Source organism: Typha latifolia, chromosome 1 (genome assembly GCF_019914945.1).
Source record: "Typha latifolia isolate L0001 chromosome 1, TyphaL0001v2, whole genome shotgun sequence".
NCBI classification, from domain to species: domain Eukaryota; kingdom Viridiplantae; phylum Streptophyta; class Magnoliopsida; order Poales; family Typhaceae; genus Typha; species Typha latifolia.
In genome coordinates this window covers 2,144,451-2,163,886 of record NC_133086.1, presented here as the reverse complement: position 1 = coordinate 2,163,886, position 19,436 = coordinate 2,144,451, and the positions used below count along the sequence as shown (strand labels likewise).

At 36.1% G+C, this 19,436-nt stretch overlaps 2 protein-coding genes across 6 annotated transcripts; one reads left to right on the top strand and one right to left on the bottom strand.

The window, feature by feature from the left end:
• The first annotated feature begins 545 nt into the window (after positions 1-545).
• Positions 546-4,912, top strand: LOC140788828 (uncharacterized). Of its 3 annotated transcripts, none has more exons than XR_012109101.1 (9): positions 546-906; positions 1,761-1,878; positions 2,239-2,300; positions 2,384-2,435; positions 2,535-2,640; positions 2,714-2,812; positions 3,155-3,245; positions 3,859-4,556; positions 4,644-4,912. XR_012109101.1 is itself a non-coding variant. In XM_073138305.1 (8 exons), the coding sequence occupies exons 1-8, from the start codon at positions 654-656 to the stop codon at positions 4,404-4,406; spliced, it is 1,329 nt and encodes a 442-aa protein (XP_072994406.1). In that variant the 5' UTR covers positions 562-653; the 3' UTR covers positions 4,407-4,829. The 3 variants fall into 3 exon arrangements, 1 of the variants encoding a protein (XP_072994406.1); XR_012109102.1 differs by having other exon boundaries at positions 562-906; positions 4,654-4,829; XM_073138305.1 differs by having other exon boundaries at positions 562-906; positions 3,859-4,829.
• Positions 4,900-15,211, bottom strand: LOC140788809 (uncharacterized). Of its 3 annotated transcripts, none has more exons than XM_073138283.1 (8): positions 14,985-15,211; positions 12,831-14,607; positions 9,771-10,861; positions 8,783-9,692; positions 8,354-8,683; positions 8,063-8,194; positions 5,903-6,033; positions 4,900-5,280 (listed from the first exon to the last, which is right to left on the bottom strand). In XM_073138283.1, exons 1-5 carry the CDS (start codon positions 15,038-15,040, stop codon positions 8,678-8,680), a joined length of 3,840 nt encoding a protein of 1,279 aa, XP_072994384.1. In that variant the 5' UTR covers positions 15,041-15,211; the 3' UTR covers positions 4,900-5,280; positions 5,903-6,033; positions 8,063-8,194; positions 8,354-8,677. The 3 variants fall into 3 exon arrangements, with proteins under 3 accessions (XP_072994384.1, XP_072994392.1, XP_072994375.1); XM_073138291.1 differs by having other exon boundaries at positions 8,354-8,680; XM_073138274.1 differs by lacking the exons at positions 4,900-5,280; positions 5,903-6,033; positions 8,063-8,194; positions 8,354-8,683 and having other exon boundaries at positions 8,738-9,692.
• Between the last annotated feature and the right edge of the window lie 4,225 nt (positions 15,212-19,436).

Genomic DNA, 19,436 nt, shown 5'->3' with positions numbered 1-19,436 from the left:
GTCCTTGCTTGGGTTGGGTGGAGTACTATGCACAATCTTGATCACATATCTCTATGGACTAATCATCACATGATAATGATACGTGATGGTGACGTTAGAGACCATTATCCATACGTAAATCCTACTAAGAGTAAAAGATCGATAAATAATTACTTGATACCTAATATTGCTTATATACATTCTTGAGTGAAGGAACCTAAAACTTAGATCACCATTTCTTATACGTGATATAATCTCTAAATCATCATCATCCTCAAATCTAAATCTCTTCAAGGATATAATACCTAATGACTACCACTCTTTTTCTAGTTACTAACTACAAATAATTATTGATCAGTATGAAGAACTGTCTAAATCTCCAGAGATTCTATTTCAGAATATAATAAGGAGCTTATAAATAATTAAGCAAATGTAAAGAAAAATAAATAAATAAATGGGCTATATATTACTTTCTAGCCCAACAAGCTTAATTGAAAGCCCAAGAGTAGGTGGATGGTAGTCTCCATATCGGCCCATATCAAGCTTATTGGTTGAATATTTACTGCGTTGGCCGAGGACTGAGAACAAATCTCTTTGTGGCATTAGATCGAACAATTTGAAGGTGAAGCGCGACAGCTATTTCTATTCCTCCTCTCCAAATTTATCCGGCTAGGATGACAACCGCTGCTGCTTCCAAGAATAAGGGCAAGCATATCGTCGTCTCCGTCTCCTCTTCCGAGGAAGAAGATGACGAATCCGAAGAAGAAGAAGAAGACGACGATTCGGATGACGAAGACTACGATGACGCTGGCGGAGAAGAGGACGAATTCGATGACGAGGAGGAAGAAGAAGAACGCGAATATGAGTCGATGGATGGGAAGCCTCCAGATGATGAAGTCTGCAACAAAGTCATCGATCTCCTTCGTAGTATGTTTGTATCTTTATCTATTCCCGTCTGTAGATTTCTTGATGACCAGTTTGATAGTTCTTTGAATGGTCTTATCAACTCAATATCGTGATGCTCGTCTTGGCTGTAAGTTGATTCTAATTTCATTTAGCGCATAGATCTTATCGAGTGAAGTAACACGATGTCTCAAATCAAGAACCACTAAATCCCTGTCGCGACAGATGATTTTGAAATTTAGGCAGATGATATGTTGAGTCTATTTCATTAAATTGTAATTCACGTTAAGGTAGATGAGATTTCGTTTAGCACAGTGCAGTATTTCGTCTAGTTAGATCAAATTTACTATGTGCAGTCTAATACTCTCCAACTGTCAAAAACTAAGTTTCAATTTTTATTTTTATTTTGAAGAAAAATTTTCTGTGTCTTTCAAATGAACAAATTAGTTTAACCATCTGTACAGCAGTTACATGTCTGTCGTTTCCTAAGACTTCATTCTTTCTTGTTATTTTACAATAGAAAAGCATTATTTGTTACAGAATTACTATAGTGTCATGTTTGTAGATTCAACTAGTAGACTAATAGGTTGATGCGAGATTTGCATCTATATATTTAAATTCTTTACTGTAAATAATATTTTGTCTTGCAAATTACACGTGTAGTGATGCACTTCATTTAGGTTTCACTAGAGATAATTTCTCCAACTAGTATTCATAATTTTAACTGGTGATATGAAGTAATAAGGTGATACTCTGATATCCTAGCAAACATGCAAATGCAACTCCTAAGATGTAGAAGTTTTATCATAAGGAAACTAGAATTTCATAATCATTTAAACAAGGAGCTTTGCATCTCATATAATCTTATTTTCATGTAGGAAGGAAAAGTCTAGATCATCTGAAATTGGAGGAGTGCAAGGCCTATTTGAAGAAGCATGAGCTTAGGCTGAGTGGTACTAAAGCTACATGTCTGGAAAGAATTCTGGAGCACTGGAGGTTAATCTTTGCTTTGGGATGTGATTATCTCTACTTGAGAGCTCTAGTGGTACTCCACCTAGTTGGTTTATCCTTTGTCAAAGATGCATCTTTGATATTATCAAGGAATCTGTTGCACAAAATGAGTCCACCCACATTTGCAGTGGAACCTTGTTGGCAACTCGGATCCAATGATGGAATACTAGGTCTCTTCCTGCTGTATGCAGGAGTGCACCATTTATTGCCTTCTATTTGAGATGCATAGGGTTGAAATTATGTAGTTTCGCTAGTATGGAAATGATTCTGACAGATACATCATTTTTTTCCTTTTTCTTTTCTCTATGCAGTTGTATTCTAACTGCTTTTTCTTGTTCTACTCAGGATTAAACATGGTAATGGTGAAGAATTCTATCCAAGATGTTCCTTTTGCATTAACTGTACAGGTATAATGATTAGCCAGCAATGTATTCAAGATGGACACTTGTTTTTCTAGAAATCATTTTGAAGGCATTTTGCCATCAAGCAGGTGATGTATGTCAGGGTGATGTCATCCTGTTCAAGCAGAAGGTTTATCAGAAGTATGTTGCTTACTTCTTTCTGATGTGCTTTGCACAACCTGTCTAAAGATATTGCTCTTTGAGACAATTTTTGATAATGTGACTTCCAATTTTGACCAGGTTCAACATAGTCAGAAGGAGTGCAGATATTGCAGGAAGACGAACAGTTGCAGGAAGAGTTGTGAAAGAAAGTTATGGTGCAGACAAACAACAACACACTTTTACTGTAAGGACAAGGTCTATGATTTGATAAAACGTCAACCCAAATCATACCATATAGATGTTTTTCTTTGGTTAAGGTTGAAGTGCTGTGGAGCAAGGGTGTAAAGGCATTGCCACCATTATTTCCTATGCTTGTAAAGGGACGCAACCTCTACAGATTAAAGACTTTCCGTCAGGTAAGAAGCTTTCTTTTCAGAAAAACTGATTTTTCATTAACTAGATTATCATGTTAGCACAAAAGATATTTTTCTGATCAAAACATGAATAATCATGTGGTGGGCCTTAAACAGCAAACCGCTAAGAGCTTCATTGATAATCTTCGAAACTTTCCGAAGATATGATGCTCTGAAGAGAGAATGAAAATCTTTGAAACTTTCCGAAGAAAATTCCTGCCCTGTTTGTTTTTGTTCCTCCCTTTCATTCACATGGTCATCAAGTGGGCTTGTTATTTGCAATTCTGAAATGATTCAATGATTGTCAACATCATAAGACAGTCTACTTCTTTGTATCTATTGTAGCATTGGCAAAATGAAGCAGCAAGATCAAAGGTTCTAGCAGAGAAGCACAAAAGGGGAGCAGAAGCAAGGCATGTTCGAGCTATTGCGCAGGGTAACATCTATCCTAGAAACCAATAGGCACTCTTGGGCACAAGCCTCAATACTCGTTCCCTAGTTATTTCTACTGGGACCATATCTAAATGTTTGCATGACCATTCTGGAGAAGACAACATGGCTTCTTTCGCAAATAATATTAGCACCGGCATACTTTTTAATATTGGGATTCAGTTAGCACCGATATACTTTTTAATATTGGGATTCAGTTAGGCTTATCTATCCTGATTGATTTTCAGAAGTAATTTGCAAAATACAGATTAGCTAGTATATTAGTGCCTATGAAATAAGTGTCCATTGATTCTGTGAAAAATAATTATCATCCACAGACTTGTTCTGCCTTTGGGTTTTGTCTAAAATAACAGCCCCTTCTCTCTCCTTGGTACCTCAAAAAAGAGAGCTGATCATTTTTGCATTTAATTTTTTATCCTTAGCAACTGAAAGAGGATTAGGACTAATTCCAGAAATTGTCCCATAGTATTTTTTTATATATACTTTTTTTTTCCAAAAATGCTTAAATGTGAAGTAGAATATATTTCTCTAGAGTATTTATTCTTTTGTCCTGGATAGAACTTTTGTGAACATCTTCTGTCTTTCATTATCTGAAACAGGTTCCAAACGCCCAAGAAAATCCTCTAAGAAGGAACCACCTCCCAAGAAACGTAGAAAGAAAGAGTGTGAAGTTGTGTATGGAAGAAAAAAACTGGATGCTTCTGATGGCAATGCTCTATATAATGGTCGGACAGAAAATAAGAAAGTTTACAAGGGAAGAAATTTCAATTCATCTGATCAGCATAAGAAACAAGTCAATTATCATGAAAATGCAAATCATATGCAGCATTCTTTCTCCCAGATGAATCTCATCTACAATGATCATCACTTTTCAGCAGACTGGCAAATGCATCAAACTAACAACATAGTGCTCTCTCATGCAAATAGAGGAAATTATCATGGCCCCACTAGCAATCTGGGAGATTTTTCCAATGACTCGGGAGTTCTACATCAGACATTCAACAGAGGAAACTACACCAGCCATCCTTATGTAAATCTTTCATCTCACTCTGTTCCACAGAGCTCAAGCCACTTGATGACATCTCCGGACTATGTTAAGAGCCATCATATGTTGCCTTCACGAAGGCAGTTCCATGGATGGAGGTGAAGGTGATAGTTCTAGTCTACACCTGAAGTGATGGAGCCTACTGTAGAAAGTAGTGCTGCTCTTGCTGAAGTGTTCATAATGCAGAAGCAAGTTACATCTCTCCATCAGCACAGTTTAATCCTTTATTAGATTAAAGGGTCATTTGCTAAGGTAATTTTAAGCACCTTCTCATGCACCTATTTGTCCAATTCGTATGATTTATGATCCCATGGTCATTTCGGCGTTCCAAAATATCAGTTTCATGCAGGTCATCGTGAAGCATGGTTCGGATCTCATTCCTTTTAATTCAAAAGATTTGGACGAACAAACAAAAGTACCTGTATTTTATGATAATTATCGAGAAAACCGTGTGCATCCAATTGTGCTGAACTGTAACTTCATTCTCTTATTGCCAATGGTATAGTCCTCAAATGATTAAAGAGATTCACTGTGTATCAATTAATTGGACAACATAGATTCTTATTTCTCTTAAATAAACGGATATATGCCATACTTTTGTTTCATAACTTCTTCCTGCCATTGATATTTTTCCAATGTAAGATTGATATCCCGGCTGAATATTACATATTGATGTAATGATAGATCAAAGTGGGAAATGTAAGAATGCTTGATGGCCTCAACTGCAAGGTAACAAAAGGGATATTGCAGCCTAAACTCTCCTGGTGGCCTGCAGCCCTGCAGGGAATAGCGAGCATGATCTGACAGTAAAAAAAAAAGTGATATTTTTGCCCCGTTCCAATAGCCTACAAGTTCAAAATATTAAAGAAAAAGTATTAAAAGGAAAAACAAAGTAAAACAATACTCGGCCAGAGGCCATCTATATAAGAATACTCCTCACTTTGCAGTTTACTTGCTTCAACTTCTACGGTTCTAGCTGGAAAAAAAGAGAGAGCAAAGAATGAATTAAGCACCACATGAACAATTCTGTCTAAATACATACATACATACATATATATATATATATATATATATTGTATTAACTGCTGTTGCCATCATATTGTCAAAAACTAGAATACATCAAAATTCATATTTCTTTTCTTAGAAAAGTCCAGATGTCCCTTTACAAGTTACAACAACTAATATGGCTCATTGTCAAACATGAACTCATTAGAAACAAAAAGACCGGCAAAATACATCTAATAGCATCTTCCTCTCAAAAAAATAAAATAAAATAAATAAAAAATAATAATAAATTCAGTAGTCAGTAGCAGTTCATGTCTGTGTGTAATGAGAACTTGTATGCGCCTCCTCTCTTTAGAACCTTAAGAGGAACACAAGTCTTAGCTAGGGGATACTTTGTGCAAACAAATGGCCAAAGAAAGGGGAGTAAGAAAAATGCACAGGCAAATGACAGTGCATATTCATATAGCATGTAAACAATTCTCAGAAGACCTAAGCAAGATGAAAATGATGTATAGACCACAGACCACACAAAAGATAGACAACAACACAAAAAGTAGAATGATAATTGTACTGTGACTAGTTCTTCACTGTACCTCATACTGCTTGCTCCATCTGTGTAATCAACCTTAAAAGCAAAGAATAATTTACATGCAAGCCTGCAGCGTAGTGTAGTGCCATATAGTGCAAAAAAAGATGGCTACTCATGTAGATGCAACGCAAAGAGCTGTCGAATATTAACACAAATTCATTAAATCTCAGAAAAAATGCCTAAAATTTGAATGGTGAATGTAAATGTAAATGAACTAATTAAAAATTAAATGATCAGAAATTAATGAAGGAAATGATATACACTAAAACAACCACAATAAAGTGAGACCAAATCTACTGAACCAGATACTTATACAGATAATTAGGCAAACTGTTCTCGATTTGCTTAGCACATAAGACATTTCTTGTGTTACTTAGCATCTTTTGGAATCTTAATTATACTGGTTATATCTACTGAATTAACTATCTGCACCTGCTTCTCCCTTCAACTTAGCTGCCTCCTTATTTTCTTTAAATTGTGCCAATGTGCTATACTTTTCATTGGCTTTACAAGCATAGCAATTGCAGTTTCTGTTAACAGGTAAACCATAAAACGTTAGAGGATCTTATGTTCTTACATACAATATCACTTGTATAGTTTGAATTAAATAAGTTTAAGCTTGCACTTTTGGCTTAAATATGCCTTAGAGAGGAAGACAAATCACTTATCATCTTTCTCCCTCTTCTAGACAATTTCCATGCCTAGAGAACTTTATGGAGAGGTACGTTGCTCTTGGGTTATCTCTGCCAAAACTGCAACTAAGATGGTATATTACTCTTAACTGTGGCCTTACAGTTTTTGTGACTAGTAATTTTGTACAAATTTTAAAGGCTCGATGTTGAAAGTGACAGAAGCCGGTGACATGCCGTCAATTCAATTATAACCTAATATTTCCCTTCAATCCTCCATAACCTGATTTCTGTGGCAAGTCCCTCTATTCCCTCTAATCTTGGACTTTCTTTTTCCATTGCAGCATATAAATTTTCTTAGGTTCTCAAGTTGAACTAACGGTAGCGTTTCATGGGTGTCCACAAAGTACGTAAACCATCTCTAAATGGATACTGTTTAAGCCAATCCAAATTATTGTGGTAGAGAGCAAGGGTTGTCGTACCAGTGACCTACTTACACCTAGCACGGGTTGTGTTGATAGCATCATCTATGTCGAGCCATGTCAAGCCATGCTGACCAACAGGTCTTCATCTCAAACCCGTATCATCAAATACGGTATAGAATCGGACAACACTCATTATGTGCCGCTTGAAATTCATTAAGTGAAGTCAAAAGACTCAAAAATAATATTCGTTAAACCAATCATTTGTAAGTCATTTTATAAATTAGCAAAAGTACTCTTAAAATGTACGAATCAAAAGGAACATTCAATTTCCCTCAAATTATGCCCCAAATTTTAAGAAATAAGAAATTAATACATGTTAAAATAGGTGTAGGAACATGTTAAATTAACTAGGTTCGATTTAAATTCAAATTTTATAACTTCGAGTTAAAATTTAGTATAATTAGAAACTATTTGATGTTTTCCCCAAACTATTAGACTATTATCAATCAATGAATGTGTTATATTATGTATTGAATCATATTTCTATTTGATTATTACTATATCCTTAATAAAATAAGTCATTTACAATATTATATTAGGATAAAAGACTCTAATGTAGACTTTCACACATATTAGAACCTAAAGTATGTATAAAAAAATAAAAACTAAAACCTATATTAGAGGCATGTCAGTAGCACACTGGGGTGTGGTCAACTGGCATTGGACATGCCGAGCTAGTATGGGTTATGCTAATAGAGTATCGACGCGGCATGTGCCACTCCAGTCCTTAGTAGAGAGACAAATTGCCAGTTGAGTTATTGGTTTCATATTAAAGTGTTTATTCATATCACTGTAAAAGTCACTAGAGTCGCCAAACCTAGAAAAACACTTTTGTACTCTCATACTCATAATTTATCAAGTGGACTAATTTCCACCGAAAATGTAAGAGATTTTCAGTTCAGAACAAAATTGATATGGCTTATGTATTACTGAACTTTTCATACTGCAACAGCATAGATCTCCAAAAAGTTTAAGACAAGAACATTGGATATATATATATCAGAATGGTAACTAATGCACTAAACTGATGGGCCAAAAAGAGAAACTCACAGAGATCACTCAGTGACACTCCTTTGCTTCTTCCATATTGAGCAACTACATCTTAAAAAGATGCACAAGAGTTCAAATTAAATAGTAGTTCAACTTCAGTAACCCCAATTCAGGATCTCCAGAGAATCCCACCTGAGGGAGACCAAAGAAATGCAGGTTAAGGAATGAAACCGAAAGACAGCTGATGGGTACACATACCACAAAAATACTAAAAAGAAAGTAACAAAGAACTCCTAATGAAAGTAGTTCATCATATAGTGCACTAAATTAACCTTAGCGAGCACAACAAACCTGCTTGGAATTGCTCCTATGACAACAAGCACAAGCCACTGATTTATCCCCTAAATTAATTCAACTCCACAATAATCCAAAGACAGCTACCAGCTGCACAATCTACCATCTGTGCAATAAATCCTCTGTTATATATCTGTATCTCTAGGAAGACAATTTATTCTATTGATTTATTTGAATGCAGAGATTCTTGGATCTTAATTAGTTTACTCTTGGATTAAGTTCATGGAGACAGAACGGGGGTGTTACTCCAAATGGCAAGGATAAGTTAGTCTCAAGTAACACTGAGAGTAGGTAAGAATTATTCCATTCCTTTTTTCCCTTCTACTGCTAAGAGAGAAGATTGATTAGCACGAAAGAAAATCAATGGAGGGCACAAAAGAATTAAAATTTTGCAACTCTCTAATTCATTTCATAAGGGAAAGTTACATCATTAGGGGATAATTCATGCCCAGGAGATACAGGTTGTACTGATGGCATCATCATGAGGGACTGGGGTTCTCTTGCAAAGAAACTCTGAGAGTCACCTTCTGAAGCATCAAACACCTTTGATAAAGCTACCTTTTGCTTACCCAATAAACGGTCAGAAAAATGATCTCCCCAAATATCATAGGTGAACTCTTTCTCAAGCACAACATTTTCCTCTCTTTTTCTGGTTTTATCCTTCCTGAGCATCGATCCAGGAGCCCGAGCATGTGGAGCAATTGGAGAACATGAGGCCAAGAATACTGGAGAAGAAGCACCAGGTGAATGCCAATTGCGGCCTGGAAAAGTGGCAGAAGCCAATAGAGTAGGCTTTCCTGATGATTTTGGAGTTGCAGGCAGCTGCTCCTTTACAGAGGACAACCAATTATTCCCATAACACTTCTCAGTTGCTGATAATCTTGCTTCCATTGTAAGTTCAGCATCATGTCTTTTCTGATTCTTCTGTTCTGATACTCTAACAAGTGAATAATCAGTCCTTTCAGGAGATAGAAGCCAATCTTGTTTTGGACTAGAAGCACTTGGGGACAAGGGTGAAGATGGTGTAGAATTCCCACTGTGACTACTTGAAACTTCAAGTTTTGCTGCTAAGCCTGAACCAGTAGCCTTTTTCTTTCTCCGTTTTCCTTTTTCTTTAACAACCTTAATAGTAAGATTATCACTTTGTGGTGCTCCTGCTAATCCAAGGTCATCAGAAGGCCTAATTGCTGATATTGCCGGTGAAACTGCAATTTTCTTTTGATGATCAATCGCATTCTTATCCTGCATCCTCTTGGGGCCACCAAGAGCATCATTTTGACGTATAGGATATCCTTTAACAAAATCTCCTTCAGGTTTCTCTTGTTCCTTTACTGACCTGAAAATCCAAAAGTTTTTGATGGACTTGACTGTGCCCAAAAAAAAATTATGTAGGATGATATAGTAAAGAGGTTACCTGGAAGCTTTTGTGCTCTGGTGAAGAAAAGGTTTCTCAGCCTTGCTTGTGGTACTTCTGCTTTTGTTAGCTTTTACATAATATTCTTCACTGCCCACCAAAAAAGAATATGGGATTGTGCGGATTAACACCAAAAGAAATATGGAAGCAGCAGCAACAGCAAAAACTAGTACGAACACTTTCCAATGCACCGTCCGGAAGAAAGACTTCCCACACAGGTTAAGCATATAAACCGGAATGCTTGCCTTCATAGGAACCACAATGATGCCAGTAGTCATAGCCAGCTCAAGATCCCTGTGAATAGTAGCTGCAGCGAAATTTGATTGATATGAAATTAGGAACCGCACAGATTCTCCTGGTGCTAAAGAAAAACCATTGCAAGTTTGTACGGTAAACCCGTCCGAACCACATTCTGTTCCTGAAATCCTAACCTTTTTCACCTCCAAAGGAAGATCACCTGTATTTTTTGCATATATCTCCTTCAATAATTGCTGATTACAGGAAGGACTGGAGGTCTCCGTATGGTGTAATGGTGACATATTGCGATTGATTGGGAAATCGAGGTTAAATTCTAGCTTCCAAACAGGTTCAGATCCCTCAAAGAAGCCAAGAGAATGAGACCCACCAAATGCTCGAATGGGCAACCATTCTATGCCTGAAAGGTTGTTTCTAATCAATGCGGAGCTTGACCACGCGCACCGGTTAGAAGGGCGAAAGACAATAGGCCCAAATGAAGCACTCCCAGAAGGATGTACAAATGCCTCTGTTGTAGCTGAATCAGCTATTGAGAAACCAAACCTAGTTTCAGTAGAGTCAATTTCAGGAGATCTGCTTGAGAATGAATGGTCAGACAAGTCATTAGCTGATTTGCACTGATCGATGATTTCCTCTGAGTTTAGCAAAAGCTGCATCATGGCAGATCTTTGACTTGGATTATGCACAGTAATCCATTTAGAAAATTGAGACCCAATTTGAACGGCAGGAAACAATAATTCATGATCCTTAAGAACCGAAATTTCAGCCATTGTGCCATGAGATCTCCAGTTTCTAAGTAACAGATCGTCTGCTTCAACTGCACTTAAGGGTTTTGACTGCAAAGAATTTTTTTGGAAAAAAAAAAAGATGATTATATCTAACATACTGAACAAGAGATGATATACAAAGAGATATGAATGTATAAGATATCTCACTTGGTTCTTTTTAGTTGACATCAAAACTGAAACAAACATCTCACATATTAAGCAGTTTCTGATCTCTAAGATCAAGAAATCTGAAATCTAGAAATTCTTCCAATTCACCCATCTCATAACTTTACATCTAGCAACATTACTACATTAGCAACTTGCGTTCAGCATAAGCACAAAAAGACAACTTAATCATAGCTGACTTGAATTTAGTCCAACTCTCAGTCATGCTTGATTGTTTATCTCCCAAGTCAATACAAGTGAACTGCTTTGAAGATACTTGTTAACAATTTAATGTATATATGCAATTTTGTTCCCACCAATCGACATAGAATATGAATTTATTGGCTCTAGGGGCATAGATAGTTTACCCTTGAGAGAGATGAGTTTGAATTTAACAAAAACCAGTGCAATAAATAAAAAAAGAATCTCTATGGTCCTCAATTAATAGTCAAAAGTCCACCTGAACTTGGTTAGAAACACCTTTTAGCTGGAAAAGGTGGAAAAACAATGCCGTATCACCTTGTAGAAGTACCTAACAGTTACTGATAAGAGCTACATGGACCATTAAAGAGAAAAACTCCTTACAAAAGAAACACAAGAACTCAAATATGCGGCCAAAGTCCTCTGTAAGCTCCTAACTACCCTGAGGTGAGCAATAGCTTCAGAGGCATATAAGACCAAAAACGTCTGTGTTTAGACCTCATAATGATCGCTGCAACAGAAGAGATTCCCTACATCCACTTACTAAGAAGACGATGTATCAAGAAAAATCAGTATTGACTGTTAGAAGAGAAAGCCACGCTGCTAAGGAGTAAGCAAGCCTTTTCGTTGATCGATTTTAAAGAAGTAGATTGACCCAATACAATTATGATTTTATAGATCAACTTGAAGCTGGGGCATTTCTAGAAACGTGTCTACCGGTGTAATACATAGGAAGCTCATTCATAAGGACAATAGCAATGTGCCTAACTGCCTACAGAAGGTCCCAAAGACAAGGCGGTCAACTAGACCTCTTTTAGAGAATTGGGAATGGATGAGACATTGTACACCCTTCTCGTATAATTAGACAATCAACACATTATATAGAACAAGACAGACCATGTCTGTATCTAGCAGAGGAGCTAGTTCTTATTAAGACAAAGTGGTCGCATCTAATGGAACAAATATTATTATGCCCAAGATAGTCATCCTCTAAGATATTTTACAATTTCAATTTTAGAGGGAGAAAAAAGATCGAAGAAATTGGTCTGATGAAGAGCCAGGAGCTCTTTGGCATGTGTTGCTTGATACCAAATAGTAAGCGGCCCAGGAAGCATGAAAGGCTGTAACACAGTCATCAAGGTTAATTCCAAAGCAAAGAAGCCAAATCAAACATTGTGCGACAATCCATTGACTTGAGATGATAAGGCTAGTAAAAAGAAAGACAAGGGAAGATGAAAAGTCACTTTGCTGGAACAAAAGAGGAGAGGTGCCTCCATTTTACAAGAAGAATGTAACATAAGGACTAAGACTGAAACAGAATATGTAGTAAAAGCATGCATATTGGCATATCCAAAGGTCCATCAATAGAAGCTTACGACCTGAACCCAGAAGGCATTTTAGTTCAGAAATACAAAACTTACCTCTCCTTGTTCCTTCACTCTTATGATTTATCCAATATTGTTCTATGCATTGTTATCTTTAAGCTTTTTGTCCCATCACCGTTAAGTCAGTATGGATAAACAGAAGAATATTCCTACTTAATATAAATTGACAAAGATGATGTAGTTTGTTTGTAAACAGCTGTGTGGAAATTTCTATGTTAAAAATAATAAAAAGAGCATGGAAGTACGCACTGTGAAGACAAAAGAACCAAGATTGAAAGCTAAATTACCTTCGCCCTCAGTGAATCTTCCATTATGCTTCCCAAAGATCCTGTTCTCGTATTTACAGACTCTTCTTTCTCTTGCTGTGATATCATTCCAACATATGAGTCATCATTTGAGCTAGTTTGATACTTGAAACAGGCATTAGCGAAATCTTGGCAGGGGATCTTGATGAATGGACTGGCGGAGTTATTTGTCTCTATTACTAGATTGCAAATGAAGTTTTTGATAGGAATTTCACATGCAATAGTTTGTGAATTCACAGAAGAGGTAAACTTTATTAAAGCTATCTGTGTATCACTCCCAGGAAAAAGCATCAACCCTTCCATGTATTTGATCTCGAAAATCTTTGAACTTTCTGTATCTTCAATAATGCTTAGGATGCTTAATAACTGTAATCCATCATTTCTTAACAAGAGGGAAAATATTGATCCTCTTCCATCACATGCCACAAGGGAATCAAAAGAAACAGAAACTGAACCAGTTGAGTCCTTGTAAATTGCCCTGCCATGCACTTCAAGTTCAAGAGGAATAATGATTGTATTTGTCCCATCTGCGGTGGAGTTCCATAACTTCATGCAGATAGCTCCAAAAACCTTTCCTTCAAAATGAGGCCACAAATTAATCTCTAAAACAGTTTTGGTGTTTTGAGGAGGCACTTCCCATTGCTTGTGAGGCCTAATATCTAGCTTTGGCAGTCTGAACTCGTCACTGCTCATGCTATGCCATTCCTTATTACCGAGAGAAAAACTCGACTCTATTGCCTGGCGTGATGCATCTAAACGACAAATAGTGTGGACAGAATGGTTTGCACTTTCAGATGCAGATACCCAAACAGATACCTCCTCAACATAGAGAACATCATCGAAAGGATTGTAGATAGACAAGTTCCTGTTCAAACCTTGATGAGTAGAGATGTTAAACCCTACTAAGGGCTTTATCCTGTAAGAGGACTCGACAGCTATGCCTTTAGCCTGAATGATGAATCCCCCAAAGTTTGTCTGTAAAACGAGATGTGCCAATGACGAACCTAACCATCTGGGCAAGAAAACAAAAGCAATTGATGCAGACTCTCCAGGCGCTAATAATAACTTCTGAGAGCCATATGCATAAAATTGTGGATCAGTACTAAATGGCTCGTATACCTGCAAAACACTATCATTATTCCTGTTTGTCACGGTTAAGAATGCCAAAGAAGCAGAATACAAGCCACTAGTCCCCCAGTTCAGGACAGGAGGGCTTATCTCAAGATTTGGTGATGAAGAACCATCAAGACGAGCGGGATCAGAGTCTCCAGAATGGTCATCCAAATCAGTCGTCACCCCACTTGACATCCTCATCCAAGAATCGGGAACGAGTGGGGCTTGACATGAAGCCACATTTTCCTCACCAACATTCTTGTCACGTGGATGAAACCCGTCAATCCTGCTCTCTGTATCCACCAATGAACACATAACAACACCTCCATTGGACATCTTAAAAGCCGAAGAATGGCCATCCTCTTGAGTAAGTTTTCGGCTGCCATCCTCTTTGCCAAGAAAACCCACTGGAGCGGATGAAAAACAAAAGGAATGAGAGTCAGCGCATGCATCCCTGAGCTGATAACACCCCGGTGAGTTCCCCGGCCCCTTAACCGCAGCAACTTCATCGCCACGAGAACCAGTAGCATCGAGGGACGAAGCCAAACTCTCCTTCCCCTCGCAAGGCAAGAAGAGGGACAAACCCAAGACCACGAAACACCATATCTGAACACTCCGAATCCCGTTCAACCGCCACAAGAATCCCCTGCAAAAACAAGCGCAAAAAAAAAAAAAAAAAAAAAAAAGAGTCATCATGAGATGGTCGAAATCAATAACCAATAAACTACCAAATTCCGCAAAACCCATTTGTTTGAAAAAAAACACAAAATTTTCTCAGAAAAACCCCGTCAAAATCCAACCTTCGATCGTGCCTAAAGTTACCCAACTAACACTTCCTCTTCTCCCACCTACAAGATGACTCACATATCTATTTTCGGAAAAAACCCCCCACTTCTAAAACATGGATTACCAAGCTAGGATCGCATTAAAGTCCTCCAAACCCATCGTTCTCAGGCTCCTATGAGGAGAAAGAAGAGAGGTGAGGAACTCATAAAAGGACGAAAAGCACGGCGGCAACTGTACCAGGAGGTGGAGGAGGGGAGCTTAGCGGCTCGGTTAGCCGCCGATTGTTGCTTCATCTCCGTCAGAGGACCATATGGATTCTAAGCTACGTCGGTCTTCTTCCTGCGGCCGCAAAGAGACGGAGAGATAGGTAAGAGAGAGAGGGAGGGAGAGAGGGAGAGAGGGAGAGAGGGAGAGAAGGAAACCCAGAACGATGAAAGGAGACTTCAGTGGCTGCCGAGCGAATTGGAATCCGCAACTAAAATTATTTTTTCCATTGCCCACCACAATTACAAGGCTACCCTTTCCGGGTAGCTGGCACGTGACGCACGCGTGATCATGGGACACTTTGCCAAAAAAAATCGTCTGCTTTGCAACTTCTTAGGATTACATTTACCTTAATAATCATAAGGAGTTCAATGATTCCAATTTATTATCCATCCGTTACAAAGAGTATTTTTAGAAAGACCGGTAGACCCTTTTGTCGTCATGTTCATACTTTATAGCCACGCGTTGTATATTCTTTGTACAACATTCTTGTAATAGTTCACGCCATTCTTATGTAGTGAAATAAATATACGTACGTTTTTCACAATTAAACACGGTCCGTTACTCGCCCACAAATTACACGTCAAACTAACAAATTAAGACTACAGAGATTTTCTTTTTCTTTTTCTTTTTTCAGATCAATCATGTAATTCATGCAAAAATTCGGTCATGCGCATATATGTATGCATGCACAATGTGTTGCAAATGAAACAATAAAATGGGAATTTACCATTGCTCATTGCAATGAGAGGGCGTTTTTGCCATTTGGCAATGTGTGTGTTTATGACATATTTTAATGGCTTTGCAAAAATGGGTCATGGAGTTTGAGAAGACATTAGAAGATTCTCCTCTCCTATTGTTACATTAATGGATATATTTAATCTTTTCAACGAAAAGACAAATATTAATTTCGTCTAACATATCTCAAATACGGCTCTCAGAGGTCAGCCCAAAATCCATTTCAATGCTCCTAAGACTAATAAACTAGCCTTAATCTAAGAAATCATTAAAATATAAATATTTGGCACTATTTAAAGCCTGTTAGGTTATATTCTTATCTGAAGCTCCAATCTATGTTTCAACCACGCTTTTTTATATAATTTAAGAAATTAGTTTTTTCCTTTAAAAAAAACTGAAAAATAGCACAAGTGATTCATAGAGCCGTATGCAAATTAACACCTTGATTTATATATATATATATATATATGAAATTAAAAAAAGGAATTAATTAGTGCTTGCCACGTATGACCTAACGGCTAACGGTCAACCTAACGGCAAGGTTAACCGATTTAAGCAAAGCCTTTGGCGGCGCCATCACTATCCCTAAGATTCCAATCGGCTATCGAACGGCGGTTAGTTCCGGAGACCGAGGAGTGCGATTGGTCCGCCGCTGTACTTCGTGCAGCGGTCGAGGTGTTCCCTCGCCCGAGGTGGGCCCCGCGGAGGGAATCCCCTCGGGGCCCACGGTGTCTAAAGTGGGTGCGGTGCTGGGTCTCTTTCGCCAGGTCGAAAAATGGGTTCCAAAGTTTACTTTGTAGATGATCGCACCACCATAATGCCATTAACTTTTTCTTTTCTTTTCCTTTTTTCTCAGATTTAAATTCAAGAATAATTAATTCAATATAACCCTATTTAATAATCATCTAACCATAATCTTATTGGCCGATAAATATATATATATATATATCCAAATTTTCTACGGTGATTTCTAATATATATTAACAATAATAAAATATAATATTTCAATCAAATATAATTAGTAGTCTATGGGATTACACAATGATTGCACTTATAAAAGCTAGCACTATCTTCTTCTCTCATTAATTTTTTTTTATTTTTTTTATTTTTTTATTTTTTAAGCACTATTTTCTACGGATTAATTTGGTTCCTCCTTTATAACTTGTCACAAAATATCAAAAGTGAGTACAAAATAAATGAAGAACGTTGAAAGTACTTTAAAAAAAATGAAAGTGATAGCCACTCACACAAACTAGAATTAGTGGTCCAAGTTACATCACTGAGTTAGTAGTAGTACATTTAAGTCCTTAAAATTAATTATCAAATTAATTAAGAAGCAAGGGTTTCTGTAAGTTTGAAGTTCACATCTAATAATGGTCCCATGCATACTTTCTTAACTATATAATGCCAATAAAAATAAAATAATATATGTATTTAATAAGTAAAAAATTTATATTTACCAGCAAAGATCGTGTATGATAGTACTTAAACTCGTGACATCTAGTTCTAATAATCAGTTAATTTCACCAATTATTTTATAAAATTAAACGATATATTTAATATTTCTCTAACATGTTAGTCTCTCTCGATTTTTTTTATTAGACTATGACCTTGCTCACATAAGCATCTCTTAAAAGTCTTCAAAGTAGAAGTAATTAGATATTTAGGTCATGTCTTTTGGCCAAGCTTTGATTGTGTTTGGTTTTTTCCTTTAGAGGAGAATCAAGATGTATCCCTGAGGGTTTTAGGTTTAGATAACAGTGAACATGACCTAATTTAGAAGAAAATAATCATACACTATGCACTTTATTTTGACTAAATTATTAATACAAATAGTGTCATTAATAAAGATATATTATGAGAGAAAATTAGGAATACATGATGGTACAAAATAATTCCTAAGATAAGAAGACATAAACACTATTATTATTAGAACCAAAAAAAAATTCTAATAGTTGTAACTTAGTAAAATAATGCACTATTAATAATACAAAAATAAAGCTCAATGGGATAAAAGTAATTATATATATAGTGATTTATAAAGAGAGGTATAGTCGTACGAGGCTACCAACCTAAGCCATTATCTCATCATTGCTTTAAGGAAACTATTCGAGTACTACCAGAGATATTGGAAGATATAATAAAAGTTTAATAGCAACTTCATTAACCTTCATTTGATTAGGACTTTATACCAAGTGTGAATAACACACCCTAAAGTTTCAATATATATATTATTTTTTCTCTTTTTAATAGATTAATTATATGGTAGAAAAAATATATACCATTGCAAATAATGTAATGAGAACTTTGGGTGGGTAGCCACTAACCCTAATTAGGGCATAGCTTTGTGCTTCTAATTCCCTCCTAATTTATGATTGTGTAAAGTTGTCAATGGGCTGTCTTATTCTCTCTTAGGTTGGCAAGTTCGATTCTTGGGCTTGGATTAGGAACTCTTAATAATATATCCGACAGCTAGAATTAATATTAGATAGATAGATAGATAGATATATTCTAGTAGTGATTGTGAATGCATTCCTTTTTCTTTTCTTTTTTGAATATAAGTTCATTGATTTCTTTAGTACGTTGACAAGTAGCTAAAACTTTTATCTCCACAAAGTCAAACCATGAGACTTGATCTAAAGTAATAAGAATTTGAGAAGGATATATATATTCTTAATCATCAATTAATTAGTATGGTGGCAAAGATGATGTTGATCATAAGTTAGAATATTAAATTCGAATTTTAAATTTGAATCTTAATTTTTTTTAATTTTAGGTTTTTCTTTGGTGAAACTCTAGTTATTTGGGCCCATAACCTCGTGGGCTTTAAATTTGGGCCGAGAAACTAATGCACTATAGACTGGGATAATTGGGCTTTGGGCTTATTATAAAGTGTAATAACTCTTTACAGGGGTAAACTTAGCCGTACGTAGTTATGCCTAAAATTAAACTATCTTCTCGCTTTGCAGCTACGTGGCTTAGATTAATATAAAATTATTAACTTTTTAATCCAAAATAATAGAGAAAGTGCAAAAAGAAAAAAAAATTAAAAATATCATTATAGAGAATTTTCTCACCTTAAGTGTTAGAATTGTCCTTCTCTTTTTTTTCATGAAGAAAGGTTTTTAATCATCTTTAAAATTAACGGTAAAATTTACTCAAATAATGAGATTATTAATATCATAGAAATATTATGATAATTTATAGTTTTTCTACTAATTTTGATGAAAAAATTAATAGTTCCACATTAGTTGTAAACTATAAGGTGCAAAGTGACACAATTAAAAGTTCACGATGATAATTTGATTTTAGCATGGTGGTGCATTTATAATTTACCCTTCTTTATAATTAGATTTTTGAGAAATTTATCATCTCTTTATTGCACCCTATTATATGGATATTTTTATCCTTCGACTCCGATAAATAAATACTTCTGAAACACTTTGGCATTAAAATTTTTAACGACCGTTTGTTTATAGATGAGATAACTATATATGTAAAATAATCTTAAAATATAAATGAATGAAAATATGTTTTTATTAAGAGAAAATTATATTAAAAAAAGAAAAACTAGTTTTAAAGTTATAAAGTTATTTTATGTATTTAGCTTTTTATTTCAAAATTATCGAAATGTTCTCTATTCCGTTAGCTCCCGTTAAGGTAAAATTAACTCAAGATATTTTTAAG